The sequence below is a fragment of the Globicephala melas genome, chromosome 8 (assembly GCF_963455315.2).
Source record: "Globicephala melas chromosome 8, mGloMel1.2, whole genome shotgun sequence".
Taxonomy (NCBI): Eukaryota; Metazoa; Chordata; class Mammalia; order Artiodactyla; family Delphinidae; genus Globicephala; species Globicephala melas.
Window position 1 is genome coordinate 55,422,120 of NC_083321.1, and position 15,331 is coordinate 55,437,450.

Here is a 15,331-nt window from a genome sequence, read left to right on the forward strand (position 1 = left end):
TTAGGAGTCTCAGTAAGTGTTCAAATATGTACTTAATCTGGGAACAACGTGCGGTGAGGTGCTGCACAGAGCACATTATAGAGAACAAATGAAATAGAATCAATAACATTACTGCATAAAATTTTTATCTCCTAGAAGCCAAGAATTATGGACATGAATCATTTATTCCACATAAGGCAACCATGAGCATGAGTGCAGTAAACAAAGAAAGGAAGTGAAAAATCCAAAGGAAACAAGGGTGGCGAGAGGGAGGAGAAAATTTAACGGCTAAATATAATTGCCTAAGTTAGAACTGGTCAACTGCCACAAGGAACAATGCTGTAAATCTCATGAAAATAACTGTATGGGATTTTTTTTTTAATCACTCAAATAGTGGGAATTATTCTCAATTCTCAAATAATGCTAAACTTTTCAAAAGGCATCAACGGCTTTTTAAGCCTTAACAGTGCTAGCAAGGCTTATCATATCAAAGTCTATATCATTACCACCAAAAGTTATACAGGAGAGGGTACAAAGGAACAACAAAGACGAGAACAAAGTCCACAAAAGAGAAAGTGGATAGAGAAGTAGGAAAATAAATAGCAGGAGTACTCTCAGAGGCTGCCTCCAGTGGGGTTCCACTGTCAGGTACTTATCCTATCCCACAGCAAAGGGGTTCCTAATAAGAGAGATGAAGGCCAGAGAAGGGGTCAAAAATTTTGGCCCAATTATTCAGATCCCACCCGTCACCTCTAAATATCTAAGTATTTTGATAGATACACATTGCTATAACCAGATATTTATAAGGCAATGAATGAGTATCTGAAAATTACAAAATTCATGTACTAAGGCCCATACACATCACTCAAAGAGTCATGGACTATATTTTTCTTTAACACACACAAAATAAATATTATTTAATCAGACTCAACAAAAAAGAAACGTGACAGCAATTGCTAGCCACAGACACACCACTGGCGACAAAAAGTGACAGCAAGAGACCAAAAAAACAAAACAAAAACCAAAAAAACACCCCATAAAAAGCAGTCACAGGAACTCAAAGACACAGCAGTCTAGGGTCATTCAAAGCAGGGTCAAAGAACACTCCTCACCATGACAGGCTTTGAAGGCACTGCCATACTGAGAAGAGAACAATCTGATACTGAGAGGAAGAACCTCAACTCACCAGGAAAGGGCAAACTCTTTTCTGTTGGCTCACTTCAGGAAGCCAGGGAAGTATGTAATACATTTTAGGATAACTGCCACTGGAAATTAGAAAAAAAATTGGTGCCTAAAGAGATAATCCTATTATTTGAGAAACTCAGCTCTTGTAAATAACTCATTTTTTGAGAATTCTAGATAGTCATGTTTTAGTACTCAGCAAATGTGTCAATTTTATAAGCAAAGCAAGTTATACACTAAACATTTTTGATACTCAAACCAAAAAACTCTAGATCCTTAAAGTATCCTAACTAAAAGGTTTGTGCTCAAGTTTCTTTTTCCCTATATTTTCAAGGTCTGAAATTTTTGAAAATTTTACATTTTAGTTCTTAACATGTTTTAGGGAGCCTAAAGTAACAAACATAGAAACAGTACCAAATATAGGATAATATATAAATAATATTTAATATGTCCTATAGTACTCCCATTATTTCTTTAAACAATTCAATCCTGTCACATACACAAGTGGGTGACATCTTAGAAGGAGGTATCAGGATTATATTTTCCAGAGCTTTACAATTAAAAAGTGAATTTATAAGACTCAAAAGTACCTACCTTTATAACCATCACCAACAGTGCTAAAATTCATTATTTTCAACCACTTAAAATATTTTTTAAATTTTACTTTACTTTGCTTATTCTTTGATTTCAGAGTTTTCTAGTGTTTTTTTTTTTAGTGTTTTTTATTATTTTAAAATTATTTACATACCTGTGAAAACTTCAAGTAATAAGAAATGTATAAATTAGGTAAAACCCACTTGTTAATGGATTGCCAATACCACCACCTACTGGCCAGAAATCCATAAAATTTTCAGAATTAAAGCAGATCCACTGACTTTATCAGCTGTTAAAGCCATATAGGGAAAAACGATTTTTACATCTGAACAAATATTCTGTTTGTATGGTTCAAGCACTATTGAAAAGCCATATGGATGGGACTTCCCTGGTGGCGCAGTGGTAAAGAGCCCACCTGCCAATGCAGGGGACACGGGTTCAAGTCCAGGAAGATCCCACATGCCGCGGTGCAACTAAGCCCGTGTGCCACAACTACTGAGCCTGTGCTCTACAGCCCTCGAGCCACAACTACAGAAGCCTGCGCGCCTAGAGCCCGTGCTCTGCAACAGGAGAAGTCACTGCAATGAGAAGCCAATGCACCGCAATGAAGAATAGCCCCCTGCTCACCGCAACTAGAGAAAGCCCATGGGCAGCAACGAAGACCCAACACAGCCAAAAATAAATAAATAAAATTATTTTAAAAAAAAGCCATATGGAAGATGCATAAGAAAGTTTATGAGAGCATATGTAAACACACCCTTTCACACTATAATGGGATGACACTGTATAATGTGATTTATTTTTCTTTGTTTATTCTTATGCTTTAAAGCCATGATGTTCTTTAGCTGTCACATCAAAAATTACCTCTTAAGGAGCTTTTCAAAGAGCAAGAACTTCCTTCGTGTGCCATGGCAGGGCTGGGCCTGCATGAATTTGGATGCTGTCCAAGGGAAGGGTACGCTGTCAGACAATCTTTGCAAGTGAGCTGGATCTGGAGAAGTGGATTAGGAAGAGTTCCAAAACTACATGGAATAATACTGAACTTTATCCATTGGGTCACTCTTGCTTTTGGAGCCCTTCCATCCACCACATGGAAGGAGGGTCCGTTCACCTCATCAACTTACAAACTACATTCCACTGTGGCTTTCCCGGGTTGGGGGAAATGGCTGAAAAGCAAAGCTAAATGAGACAAAATGTCTTTAGGCATTAGATCAATCTACTTGATCAACACCAATAATTTTTTAAAATTAGTGCTTACTGTATATAAAATGTCTGCGACTAAAATGTAGAAATAGGAACTAGATTTACCCTCCCATTTGAAACAACAACAAAAAAACAAAAACAGGGCTTCCCTGGTGGCGCAGTGGTTGAGAGTCCACCTGCCGGTGCAGGGGACACGGGTTCGTGCCCCGGTCTGGGAGGATCCCGCATGCCGCGGAGCGGCTGGGCCCGTGAGCCATGGCCGCTGAGCCTGCGCGTCCGGAGCCTGTGCTCCGCAGCAGGAGAGGCCATGACAGTGAGAGGCCCGCGTACCGCAAAAAAAAAAAAAAAAAAAAATCCACAAGCAAACCACATGAAATGCTGGTTTTCAAGACACTGGATATCAGACAACAAAGGATAGTGATCCCTGAGAGATAGGAAACAAACACAGTGAACCCTACCAGCAGCCCAGCTTACTACCTTGAGATTTTCCAGGCCACAGCAGGAAGAAGGGAGAAATAAAGTGGAGCCCAGCAGGCTCCCTGAGTTGAGGAGACCAAAGTGGCTAGAACTGACAGGACAGAGTACCAGAGAGCAGACAGTTGTCCAACAACTCCAGAGATGTACAGGGAGTCACCCTGGAGTATTAGGTGGAAGAATGATCAGCACATGCAAGTGAGGAAACTATCCAAGGCCAGGGAAAGAACCATCAACAACGATTAGAGGAAACAGCGCCTGGTGCTCCTATGTGGCTGGAAACAATGCCTGCTCCCACAAACCAGGCTGGAAAATCTTGTAATTCACAAGGCACTACGTAGAATACTCAGGAAGGCTTTGCCTCAGTAGTGGGGAATAATCAGACCCAGACTGAGCACTGCTCCAGATTTACTTAACAAATCATAAAAGCAAGACCCTTCCAGTAACTTAACTACATACCAAAACAAAGCTTAAGAAGCTTTATAAATATCCAGCACCCAACAAGGTAAAATTAACAAGGTCTGGCACCTAATCAAAGATTAGCAGATATACGAAGAAGCAGGAAAACATAACCTATAATGAAGAGACTAATCAATCAATTAAAACTGACTTATAGCTGACACGTTAGAAGGACGTAAAAAGTTACTAAACAGCTATGAAAACTACAGTTTTAACTAAAACTGTATTGCATATGTTCAAAAAAGTTAAGTGGAGACATGGAAGACACTAAAAAAAAAAGGCCCAAATCAAACACTTAGATATGAAGCCTTTCACTTAGATATGGGGTGAAAAATGCACTGGATAGGAATAAGAAATTAGGCACTGCAGAAGAGAAGATTGGTAAGCTTGAAGACATAGTAATAGAAACTATCCAAAAGAAACACGCTGGAAAAAAAAGATTTTTTAAAAAGAAAAGAACATCTGAGAGCTATTGGGATATCATCAAGTGGCCTAATATATGGGTAACTGAAGTCCCCAAAGGAGAGAGGTAACATAAAAATATTTGATGAAATAATGACTGAAAAACTTGGTGAAAATTAAAATGCATAGATCCAAGAAATTCAATGAACTCCAAATACAAGAAACATAAAGAAAACTCTGCCAAGGCACACATAAATCAAATCACTCAAAACCAGTGATAAACAGAAAATTTAAAATCAGCCAAAGAAAAAAGTACCACACAATAAAGGGTGCTTGGAATAAATAACCTGAAGAACTTACCAGGATAATACTCCAGTATTACAATTATTCAACTTCTTCACAAGAAAGAACACCTAGAAGCAAAGCTCCTTACCTTAAAGAAAGAATGGATAGCAGCTGTGGCTTCACTGCGAACCCTCAGTATAGAACCCAGAACATTAGTCCTACACCTAAGGTGAGGGTATTGTCTCAGATACTCCAGAGGATGCCTCTCTTTATATTTAAAAGGGAAAGCCTGACAATAAAAGGAAAAACAAGTTAGAAGCTAAAAGAAATACAGTTTTATAAAATCAGTTTACAGGGCATTTGTTAAATAGTAATGCTTTAGAATAAAACTAAGACGCTTTTGTTCCTTATTTCTTAACATAACTGAACATGGTCCACATTAATTCTAACAAGTTAGAACAGTGAGTGAAATCAGAAAGATGTGGGTTTAAATTCAGCTCTACTACTTATTAGCTTTGTAACCTTGGGCAAAGTTACTTATTATCACCAAGGCTAATCTGTTATTTATCAAATTTCTATCGGTTAGCTATCAATCACTACTTACAAATAGAGAGATTAGGATATAGTTACCCAAAACACTCCACTGTTTGGCACACATGAGTTTAGAATATTGTAGATATTAAACAGTATGTTTTCTACAGCTGTATACACACAGCTGGTATTGAATTTTAAAATTGCCCAAATGTCTTGAAAGTCCACAAGCGCTCATAATCAATTAGCACTATTTATCACCATTTATCAACATGTGCTGCTGTTTCAGAACATGAGCGAGGGTCAACAGCTTTGTATCATCTGGACGAGCAATGTATATTCATAACAATTTTAAAGGAAATTATGACTCTACCTAGAAAAATTTCCCTGCCCCCACTCATTTTACAAGATTGAGAAGATAGGATAAAAGTTTCAGACCAAAACCAAAGTTTCAATAAAAAAGATAACAGAGAAGCTAAGTAAAAGAACTCTAAAACAGGCTACCAACATAGCTATCTATTCCTTTTAGGCCTTGTGCACACATTAATTTATGTCATATAGAAATACGTCCCATACCTACGAAAGTGACAATATGATCACATTAATAGGAATCTGGGGACTGTTAGCAGGTTCAGAATTCCCTAATGCGGAATACTTAAAAATGACACTGAAATGAGGGGGAAGAGTAGTGGAAAGCATCAATACCCACCAAGGGAAAACAATTTAAGAAGAGTAAAACACATGGCAAATTTTTAATAATCAAACATCCCTCTAAAAAAGCAAAAATAAAAATGGTTAACATTTCAATTATCCAAAAGAACTAAAAATGAATTTGAATTAAAATGATGCTATTTCCCTATATTCCTCATTTTTTGTTCATTAAATATTTGAAGATGAGTGTAGCTAAACCACAGGGGGTTAAAATGGCTAGCACATAAACTTCAGCTGTGCCACTAATCAGCAATATAACCTAATGCAAGCCATTCTACCTGATTGGGTCTCATTTTCTCCAAATAGAAACTGGATTGATAATCTATGGTTTTATTCCCTCTAACCTGTTTATCAGGCTATACATAAAAAGCTACTAACAGAAGAGTCTTGCAAAAACAGGAATAAACATGTCTTAATGTAGAATTTCTTATCTTTGTTCAGCCTAAGCATCCCCACAGTCTAGCACCATCCAACAGAATTTTCTGTGATAAACGGAAATGATCTGTACCTGTGCAATGCAGTACGGTAGCTGCTAGCTACATGTGATCACTGAGCACTTGAAATGTGGCTAATGTCACTGAGGAACTGAATTTTTAATTTAATTTTAACTGATTTAATATTAAATAGCCATGGGTGGCTAGTGGCTATTGCACCAGATGGTACAGTTCTAGATCATGCAAAAGTAATTTCTAGGCAGAGCTTTCCTAAGAACGTGGTTTGCCCTGGTATGTCTTTGTCACTGCAGCTGACTAGGCATGCTTGTAAAGTGGCAAATCTCAACAGTGACAGGCACCACAGAGATACACAGAGTATTATCACTTAGCTCTCACTCCTAAGGCTCCAGCCGTCTACATAAATACTTTTTGCTACTCTTTCTACATTCCTCAGTCTATAGCCTGTTCCAATTACCTAGAAGTCACAATCGAAAAGTTCCAAGTGCCATCTTCCCAATAATCATACTTAAAACGTTGCTAATGTTTTAAATTAAGCCTTAACGGCCTCCATAATCGTGTCACAACACATACCTTGGCATCACAATTTCCAACAACTTCAATTTTTTCTGCCTTCAGTTCCACATTTTGCCTTTTGGACAAACTTTTTACCAGCTGCCCTTGAACTTCCACGGAACTCCCAAAGGCCAGTTCTCTATAATAACAAAACAATAGCATAAACAAGATCTTACATGTAGCCCTCATATTAATACCAACCTTGCTCTCAAAACATTAAACTATTATTTATTTATTTATTTGGCTGCACCAGGTCTTAGTTGCGGCATGCGGGATCTAATTCCCTGACCAGGGATCAAATCCAGGCCCCCTGCATTAGGAGCATGGAGTCTTAACCACTGGACCACCAGGGAAGTCCCTAAACCATTTAACGATAGAAGATTTTACCTTTAATTGGGTTAAGAGCTGCACATAGTTGAGAGAGAAGCAAAGGATAGGTGGGGGATATTGTCATGTGAAGATGTTAGAGAGAGGAGAGAAGGATCTTTATTCTAAGTATTTGGACTTGAGCCTCAAAGCTATGAAAAGAAGATTTGTTTAGAAAGATCACTGAGGGGGCGATATGAACACTTAGATTAGGGAAATGGGGAACAGAGGAGATGAAAAAAATTCGAAGTACTCTTTAAAACAAACAAACAAACAAACAAACAAAACCTCACCTACTGTCAAAGCTTGAATCTGCTACAACCTGAAGGCTTTCCAAAGATGACCCATCATTTACATGCAGGAACAAGACTTCCTTCTGGGATCGGACTGAACGAATCCATCCCTTATGAGAAATATTTCTAAATGTGAGTTTAAAATACAAACATTTTATATTTTCATTACACATACACACAGAGGACTAAATGAAAAAAAATAAGTCTTCATAATCCCGCCTGAACAAATCAATTGCTTTTAGTTTACCAATATGCATATATAATTTTATATGGTCCTCATCACAGTGAAATACAGCTTTGGCATTCCACCTTTTTTGCTGTTGTCATTTTGTTAATAAAGCTCATCATTCTGAATAAGATGTCCCAAATCCCGTTAGGTTGATGAGCCTAATTCACATAACCAATCCCCCTAATATTCCAGGTTTTCTTCCTGCCCCTGCCCCTCTCCCCCACCATTACACGTAATAGGGTACACATTTTGGTTCCTTTCTCCTTTTATATCAAATTCCCAGAAGGGAGATTATGTAGTTATAGACTAGAAACATCTTTATAGGGTTTTCTTTTTTACAAAGTATCATACTAAAAGAGTTCTCAAGAAACTTATTATGATCATATTAAGTAGCACATAAACTTTCAAAGACACTCTGAATTTAAATGACAGGTATGCATGAGTACAAATGAGATGTCTTCAAGTAGAACACTAAAAACAGCTCTCTCACAGATGACAACCTCTATGCTAGTTAAATTTAACTAGCACAGAGGTTGAGAGAATATTCTAGCAGCCTCTGAACAACTGTGAACAGTTGATGGTGTTTGGTTAACCACCAAATATGCTTGGGAAAAGTGAGATAATCCTACTTAGAAAAACTGTACTGATCCTGACTTTCTTTGTATCCCCACCACACCCTAATAGACACTGTTATTAAAGCCCTTCTATTACTTATTTGCATGTCCATAATATTTTGTGGATTTAGGAATCACATTTTTAGTTGCATTGAAGGCTATTGTCAGGCACACAGTAGAAAATCCATGAATATATCCAGTGGAAGAATATCTATCATGTACTGAACATCTACTATGTAACAAACATTTTAATTACTACGTTCTTCATATACTGTTTCACCTCCTCCTCACAACAGCAATGTGGATTATCATTATTCCCGTTTTACAAGTGAAGAATTAAGGCTCAGAGAAGTTAAATAACCTGCCTGAGGCCACACTGCTGGTAAACGGCAGAGCCTGAATTTAAACCTAAGTCTACTAGGAAGTGCTTGATCTTTCTCCAGGGCTACGCTGAATAAAGCGTAAATTGCCTCAGTCTCACATACAAGGCCCTTCATAAATTGAACACGCCCAATCCAAAGCACCAATGTCTTGCTTTTTACTTGTTAGTAAAAGTTAACATTTATGGAGCACTGTTTAATGTACTTCTGTCCTAAGCTCTTTTTAAGTATTTTTCTACTTAATCCTCACAAGAACTATCACTTTAGAGATGAAACATATTTAGAGAAGTTAGGATAACCTTGTTAAATACTCAAGGTTACCAAGTAGTACAGGTGGAATTCAAACACAGAACTCAGTTCAAAGTTCATGTTCTTGTCAACAAGCTCTTCTGAAATGATATTTCCACCCTATCCCTGGTTCCTGTGCCTGAGGAACACATCCTTCTGGACTCAGCTGAAATGTCACCTCACGCAAGAAGTCTTCTTTGACCTCCTCACACTGTTAAGAACTTCCCTCTCTGTATTCTCAAAGTTTTCTATTTATACCACTAATACTTATCACATTGTTGTCATTTCTTGTCTTATCCATCAGACCAGGACTGTCTGACAAAAATATGTGAGCCACATATGTAATTTTACTTGTTTAGTGGTTACATAAGAAATGGGTTAAATTAATTTTAATAGTATATTTTATTGAACCCAAAATATATATCAACATGTAATCAATATTAAAAATACTGAGACAGTTTGCATTCTTTTGTTCTTCAAAATTAGTGTCTATTTTACAATTACAGTACCACTCAATTCAGATACTTCTAAATTACACTGCACGGCACTAAAGTGAAAGCCTCTAACCTAGCGAGTATGTTCCATTCTTTTCATCTTTGAATCCTCTCTAGACTAGCACACAAAGGTATTAATGTATGTCGAATTAATAGATTAATGCAGGAAAAAGTTTTGATTTGGATAATAGAAAGAATATGAAACCCAAAGAAATGCAAAGAGGGGGAAATTGGTCATACTGCTAAAAATCAAGGATATGTGAGGACAGCAAAAATAACTGCATCAGTGTGTTTCAGCAACCTAGTAAGTCAAACCTCCTTGCTTGGTCTGCTCCTTTAAGGAGGTACCTTCTGTGTGGAGCCGCTGCAAATATTATTATTAACAAGAGAAATGATAGCAACTAACATTTATTCACGGTGGGCCACTGCTCTAAATGTTTTGTAACTAATATTCAGGACTCTGTGAGGTAAGGACTATTATCTCCATTCTCGTAAGAGGGAACTGAGGTTTAGAGCACGTTAAGTGACACGCCCGTAATTAACAAGCTACTAAGCGGCAGAGATTTAAACCGAGGCAGCTTGACTCCAGAACTCTTTCAGACTGCTACACTCCACTCGTTCTCCTAATTTATTAACATAAGTTTTATGCAAAGCCCCATTTTAGGCACTGAGGTGGTTAAAAGTTCAATAAAAGGTATGGTTTAGTTGAACAAATATTTACCGCCAGCTATGTGTGACTATCAAGACGGGTAAGACATAGTTCCTGCACTCAAGGAGCTATATAACTGTGGACACACGTTATGAGGGACAAAAGAAAAGGGGCTCGTTCATTTTGCTGTATGATTAACAAGTTTACGGGTAATAACCTGTATCATGAAAGCAAAGTTCCAGCACTTTCCAGGCAAAACTAACGGTAACCAATGAGAGGAGAAAAACGTGGACCCACACGATTGTCTACATTTTCTAACTTTGCCCTGCCGGTCGTTCTGTCCGACCCGACAGCACAAGGATAGCCTAGACGTGGACGTGCCATATCAGTCAACGAAAAAGACAAACCCGCCGCCTTCCGATACACTAACCTGGACCTTAACGCGCTCCCCACTTGCGTTCTGGGCCCCGAGAGCGTCCCGCACGCTCAGTTTGGCTGAAGGTTTGTGCCTTGGGCAGGGAGCCGAGGAACAGGAGCGCAGGGCTCGGAGCAGGCACCGGGCCCCGAACATAGCGCGGCCGCCCCAGGCCCTTCTCGGGACCAGCCCTGATCCCAGCGCGTGCGGACCCTGCCTACGGGAACCCTCTCTTCTCCTCGCCTCTTCCGGGCCGCAGCCCTGCCCTCAGGCACTCCAGAGTCCCCCGCTGGCTCCCTTCTCCTTCACGGGCCCCAACTCGTGGAGAAGCTCTGCTTTCCCCCACCCCGAAAGGGCGGAAAGGACACAAGACGTTCAGCGGCGAACGGCCAAAGAGAAAGCGCACGCCTCGAACTCCCGGGACACCCCACGACCCCGCGCGGCTTCTAAACTCACGCGCTTCCTCCTAGCTGAAACACGCGCGGCACCCACCCCTACGTCACCACGCCAACGCTAACGTCATCACGCTACGAGGAAGTTCAGACGGAGCATGCGTACTTGTGACTCCATGTAAAGAGGCGGCGAAGCGGAGGAAGGGGCGGGGTCAGGAGCTGAGATGGGGCGGAGTTAAGACGCTAGGGTTGTAGAGGTTAGCGTTGAAGGAACTAGGTAACCCGCTTGGGGCGAGGTATAAGAGTCTTCATTTCTAAAGCTTCCGGGTGATGCTGAGGAACGCAAAGTGAAGGGCGAGGAGTGACTGATGCAGAAGGAAAGCGGACCAGGAGACTTGATTGTTGAGAGGATTAGTGTGAGGGGATCAGTCTTTTCGGAGTTCTGAGCCCCTGCTAAAGTCACAGTTGGGTGGTATCAGACATCTAAACAGACAATTGAATAAAAGAGTGATCAGTTCCCTGACACAGCCTAAGCGTGGGATGCCAAAGATGGCTTGCTACAGAAGGTAACCCTTTGACAGGTAAGAGTAAGTGAAGAGACTTGGAACGGGGTAGTCAGAGAAAGCTTGACAGTGTGAAGCTGTTGGAGAGACAGTGGAGGAATTGCTGGGCATTGCCTGCCAGAATCTTTGAGCCTCTCTGTTTCCTTTTCCAACACAGTTATCTGCGTTTATTTGACCTGGAAACAATGACCCCTTCATGTATTAGACGACCTTTTTTTTTTTTTGCGGTACGCAGGCCTTACTGTTGTGGCCTCTCCCGTTGCAGAGCACAGGCTCCGGACGCGCAGGCTCAGCGGGCATGGCTCACGCGCCTAGCCGCTCCGCGGCATGTGGGATCTTCCCGGACCGGGGCACGAACCCGTGTCCCCTGCACCGGCAGGCGAACTCTCAACCACGGCGCCACCAGGGAAGCCCTAGACCACCTTTTAAACGTATCAAAAATAATTTTTTTTTCTGTAACTCATTGATACTCATGAACTAGTTTTCTATCTGATTAAAAGAAAGAAGGGCTAGTTACTTAAAGTTGCACTATTATTATGCCCATTTTACAGATAAGAGAACTTAGGCACAGAAAAGTTAAATGACTTGCTCAAGGATATACATTCTATAAATGTGAGATTTAAACCTGGAAATCTTGGCTCCATCCACTAAACTGTCATGCTATACAGTCTCTCCAAGGTGGGAAATAAAACCATTGTCCCTTCCATCAAGGAACTCATGGTCTAGACATGGAGACTGGCAAGAAAACAGAGAATTGTAATATAAACTAATAAGTACCAATATAAATGTATAAGCCAGGTGAAGTGGTAGCCTACAAAAGGAAATAAGCTAAGTTTTGGAGGAGGATCAGCATTTTGCCAGGTTGGGATGTAGGAAAGTGTTTCCTGCCAGAAGGTAGCCAAGAACACTTGCCAGGAGGGCAAAAAGCCTGGAAGAATTGTAAAACTGTTCTCAAAACAGACTAGAAAATAGCACCCATGAAAATACAAAGTTCTTGGACACTTCCTGAACCTTGAGAACAGAAATATGGAAGCTTGCAGCTAAGTGCCTTCTGAATTATGTAGCTATGGGCCTTAAAAAAAAAAGTATGTCTTTGGTATTGGTTGCAAAATCTGGGGAACAAGACAATCTGGAGTACATACCAATGATATGTATCCCAGTTCAAATCTCCTCTTTGACTATGCTACCTTGTCCAAGGGACCACAAATAGTGACCAGTTGGCTCACTTCCTACCCAGGCCGTCTGTTTGTCTTGCCTTCTTTCTTTACCTGGTCCTCCCCAGTATGCATCTTAAGAACTGAAGTCTGAGTCTCAGAGAGTGAGGATCCTGACTTCTTTTACCCTGTCACCTACTACTTGTTTAAGTCAGAGTGTTGCTTTCTGAGCAGGGGACCACTGGCCAGTAGTATGATGAAGGCAAGGGAAACCAGTGGGTGAAACTGAAAACTAGCGATAGTTCATTTAAAATGTAGATCACTGAAAGTTGACTACAGTATTTGTGTGTCTGGTGCTAAGTTCAAGCCACTCTTCGTACTGTATCAAATCATATCATCTTCTTATTTATTTCTATTTTCAGTGTTGGAGTGACACTTCCCCTTTTGGATTCATCATCTTCCAGACAGTTGCCAGAGTGATCTTTCTAAAATGAATATATTACTGCTGGTAATAATGATGGCTAGTGCCACAGAATCCTTACTATGTTCCAGGATTAATATGTTAATATTAATGTATACTGTTAATATATTCTTCACATATTCACTCATTTAATCCTCATAACAGCCCTCTGAAGCAGGGGTAGTAACATCATCCCGTTTTCAAAGGAGAAACTGAAACTCAGAGGGTTTCATAATTTGTACCAAGTTACACTGGCAGTTTGGCACTAGAGTCCATTCTCTTACCCATTCGTAATCCAGTGATCAAGCAACCCTTCAGTTGTTCTCCCTACAACATAAAGAGGACTTGCTTTCTTTAGCATGCATACCAGGCTCTCCATGATCCATGGAGTTCCCTGAAGGGCCCTGAAGTGAGGAACAGAAGTGAGGAACAGAAGTGAAACATCCTTCCTGTTACCTTTTGATACTGCAGGTGTGTGCAATGAACACTGTCAGCATTACTTGTCAGCTTTGGGGAAGGTTTTAACCAGGCTCGGCTTGACAGTTTCCAGCTAAACTTGCAAAGCTTCAGAGCTTCTAAAAGGTAGGCACTATGCTGATATCCCATACTACCATGGAGTACCAGTCAGTGTTCATGGTTTTCATTGTGCTTGAATCTAGTCATAAAACTTTCAACACCCAAAACTTGATTTCAAGGTCATGACTTCAGAGTACAAAGGAACATAGTACTTGATGCAGAAATTATGGGGACATTAGATGTAGAAAAGAAGTGGATATTGTAAGCATCTTGGGTTTCTCTGAAGGAGCTAACAATCGTGACTATAACTTAACTTGAAAAACGGTAAGGTACATGCACAGAGCATAAAAAGTCACATTTGTAGTTTTGAACTTTCAGAAAAGCAGCTCATAATCTAGAAAGAGAAACTGATGAGTAAATGGTCAATTAAAGGAATACACACAGCAGAGCATTAGTAACCAACTCAAATTTAGTTTTTGAGATATATCCATGTAGGTCTAGTTCATTCTTTTTAATATTCCATTATATAAATGTACCATAATTTATCCATTCTTATTCTGATAGCCATTTGGGCTGTTTTCAGTGTTTCTATATTACAAACAGAGACGGATTTACCATGAAGCTCATGAAATTTAGAGCCCCTTATTCACATGCACATCTCCCCTCTGCCTTCCCTCCCACCTCTTTCCCCCCTGCAGTGCTGGGAATTGCTAGGAATTGTAGGGTGAGAGAGGAAGCAATCAGAAAGCATTTATAAAGGAACTCAGAATAAAGGGAAATGGATTTCCAAGACTGAAGAAATTTCTTCTCATTCTAAATAAATACTTTAGTATTTGTAATTTTGTATTATTTTTCTTAAAGAGAACCTCCCAAAATACATAGGCTTTGAGTCCCACAGAACTGGATCTGCCTTGATTACAAAAATGCTGCAATAAATATACTGGATACACATGAAAGAGTTTCTCGGGATCATAAGCCTGGGGTATATGCATCTTCAGCTTTACTAGATATTACCGAATTGCTCTTCAAATTGGTTCCAATTTATATACCCCACAACAGGCTTCTAAGAGTTCCCAGAGTTCCATGCCTTTAATGACATCTGATAGAGTCAGACTTTCTAATTTTTTTTTTTTGGCGGTACACAGGCCTCTCACCGCCGTGGCCTCTCCCGTCGCGGAGCACAGGCTCCAGACGCGCAGGCCCAGCGGCCATGGTTCACGGGCCCAGCTGCTCCGCGGCATGTGGGATCTTCCCGGACGGGGCACGAACCCGCTTCCCCTGCATCGGCAGGCGGACTCTCAACCACTGCGCCACCAGGGAAGCCCAGACTTTCAAATTTTTACCAATGCTGGGTAAGAAAGAATATCTCGTTGTTTGAGAGATAGATACTATGGTTTTTTTTTTTTTTTTTTTTTGTGGTACGCGGGCCTCTCACTGCCGTGGCCTCTCCCGTTGCGGAGCACAGGCTCCAGACGCGCAGGCTCAGCGGCCATGGCTCACGGGCCCAGCCGCTCCACGGCACGTGGGATCTTCCCGGACCGGGACGTGAACCCGTGTCCCCTGCATCGGCAGGCGGACTCTCAACCACTGCGCCACCAGGGAAGCCCGAGATACTATGTTTTGATCCTCTTTTTTTTCCCCTCAAAATTCCATTTCAACTATAATCCCACCCCACCCCCCATCATTTTCAA

General features: G+C 40.5%; 1 protein-coding gene across 7 annotated transcripts in view; it reads right to left on the reverse strand.

Annotated features, from left to right (window-relative positions):
• NARS2 (asparaginyl-tRNA synthetase 2, mitochondrial) overlaps positions 1-11,041 on the reverse strand; it is a 147,891-nt gene extending 136,850 nt beyond the window's left edge. For all 7 annotated transcript variants that reach the window (XR_009564928.2, XR_004034949.3, XR_004034948.3 and 4 more), the window contains exons 1-4: positions 10,571-11,041; positions 7,487-7,596; positions 6,846-6,966; positions 4,727-4,867 (exon numbers count right to left, since the gene is read on the reverse strand). Coding sequence is in view for 4 of the 7 variants with exons in the window: in XM_060303770.2 (XP_060159753.1) it covers positions 4,727-4,867; positions 6,846-6,966; positions 7,487-7,596; positions 10,571-10,711 (513 nt within the window). In the remaining 3 variants the exon portion in view is untranslated. The remainder of the gene's footprint in view (positions 1-4,726; positions 4,868-6,845; positions 6,967-7,486; positions 7,597-10,570) is intronic.
• Positions 11,042-15,331: the final 4,290 nt, after the last annotated feature.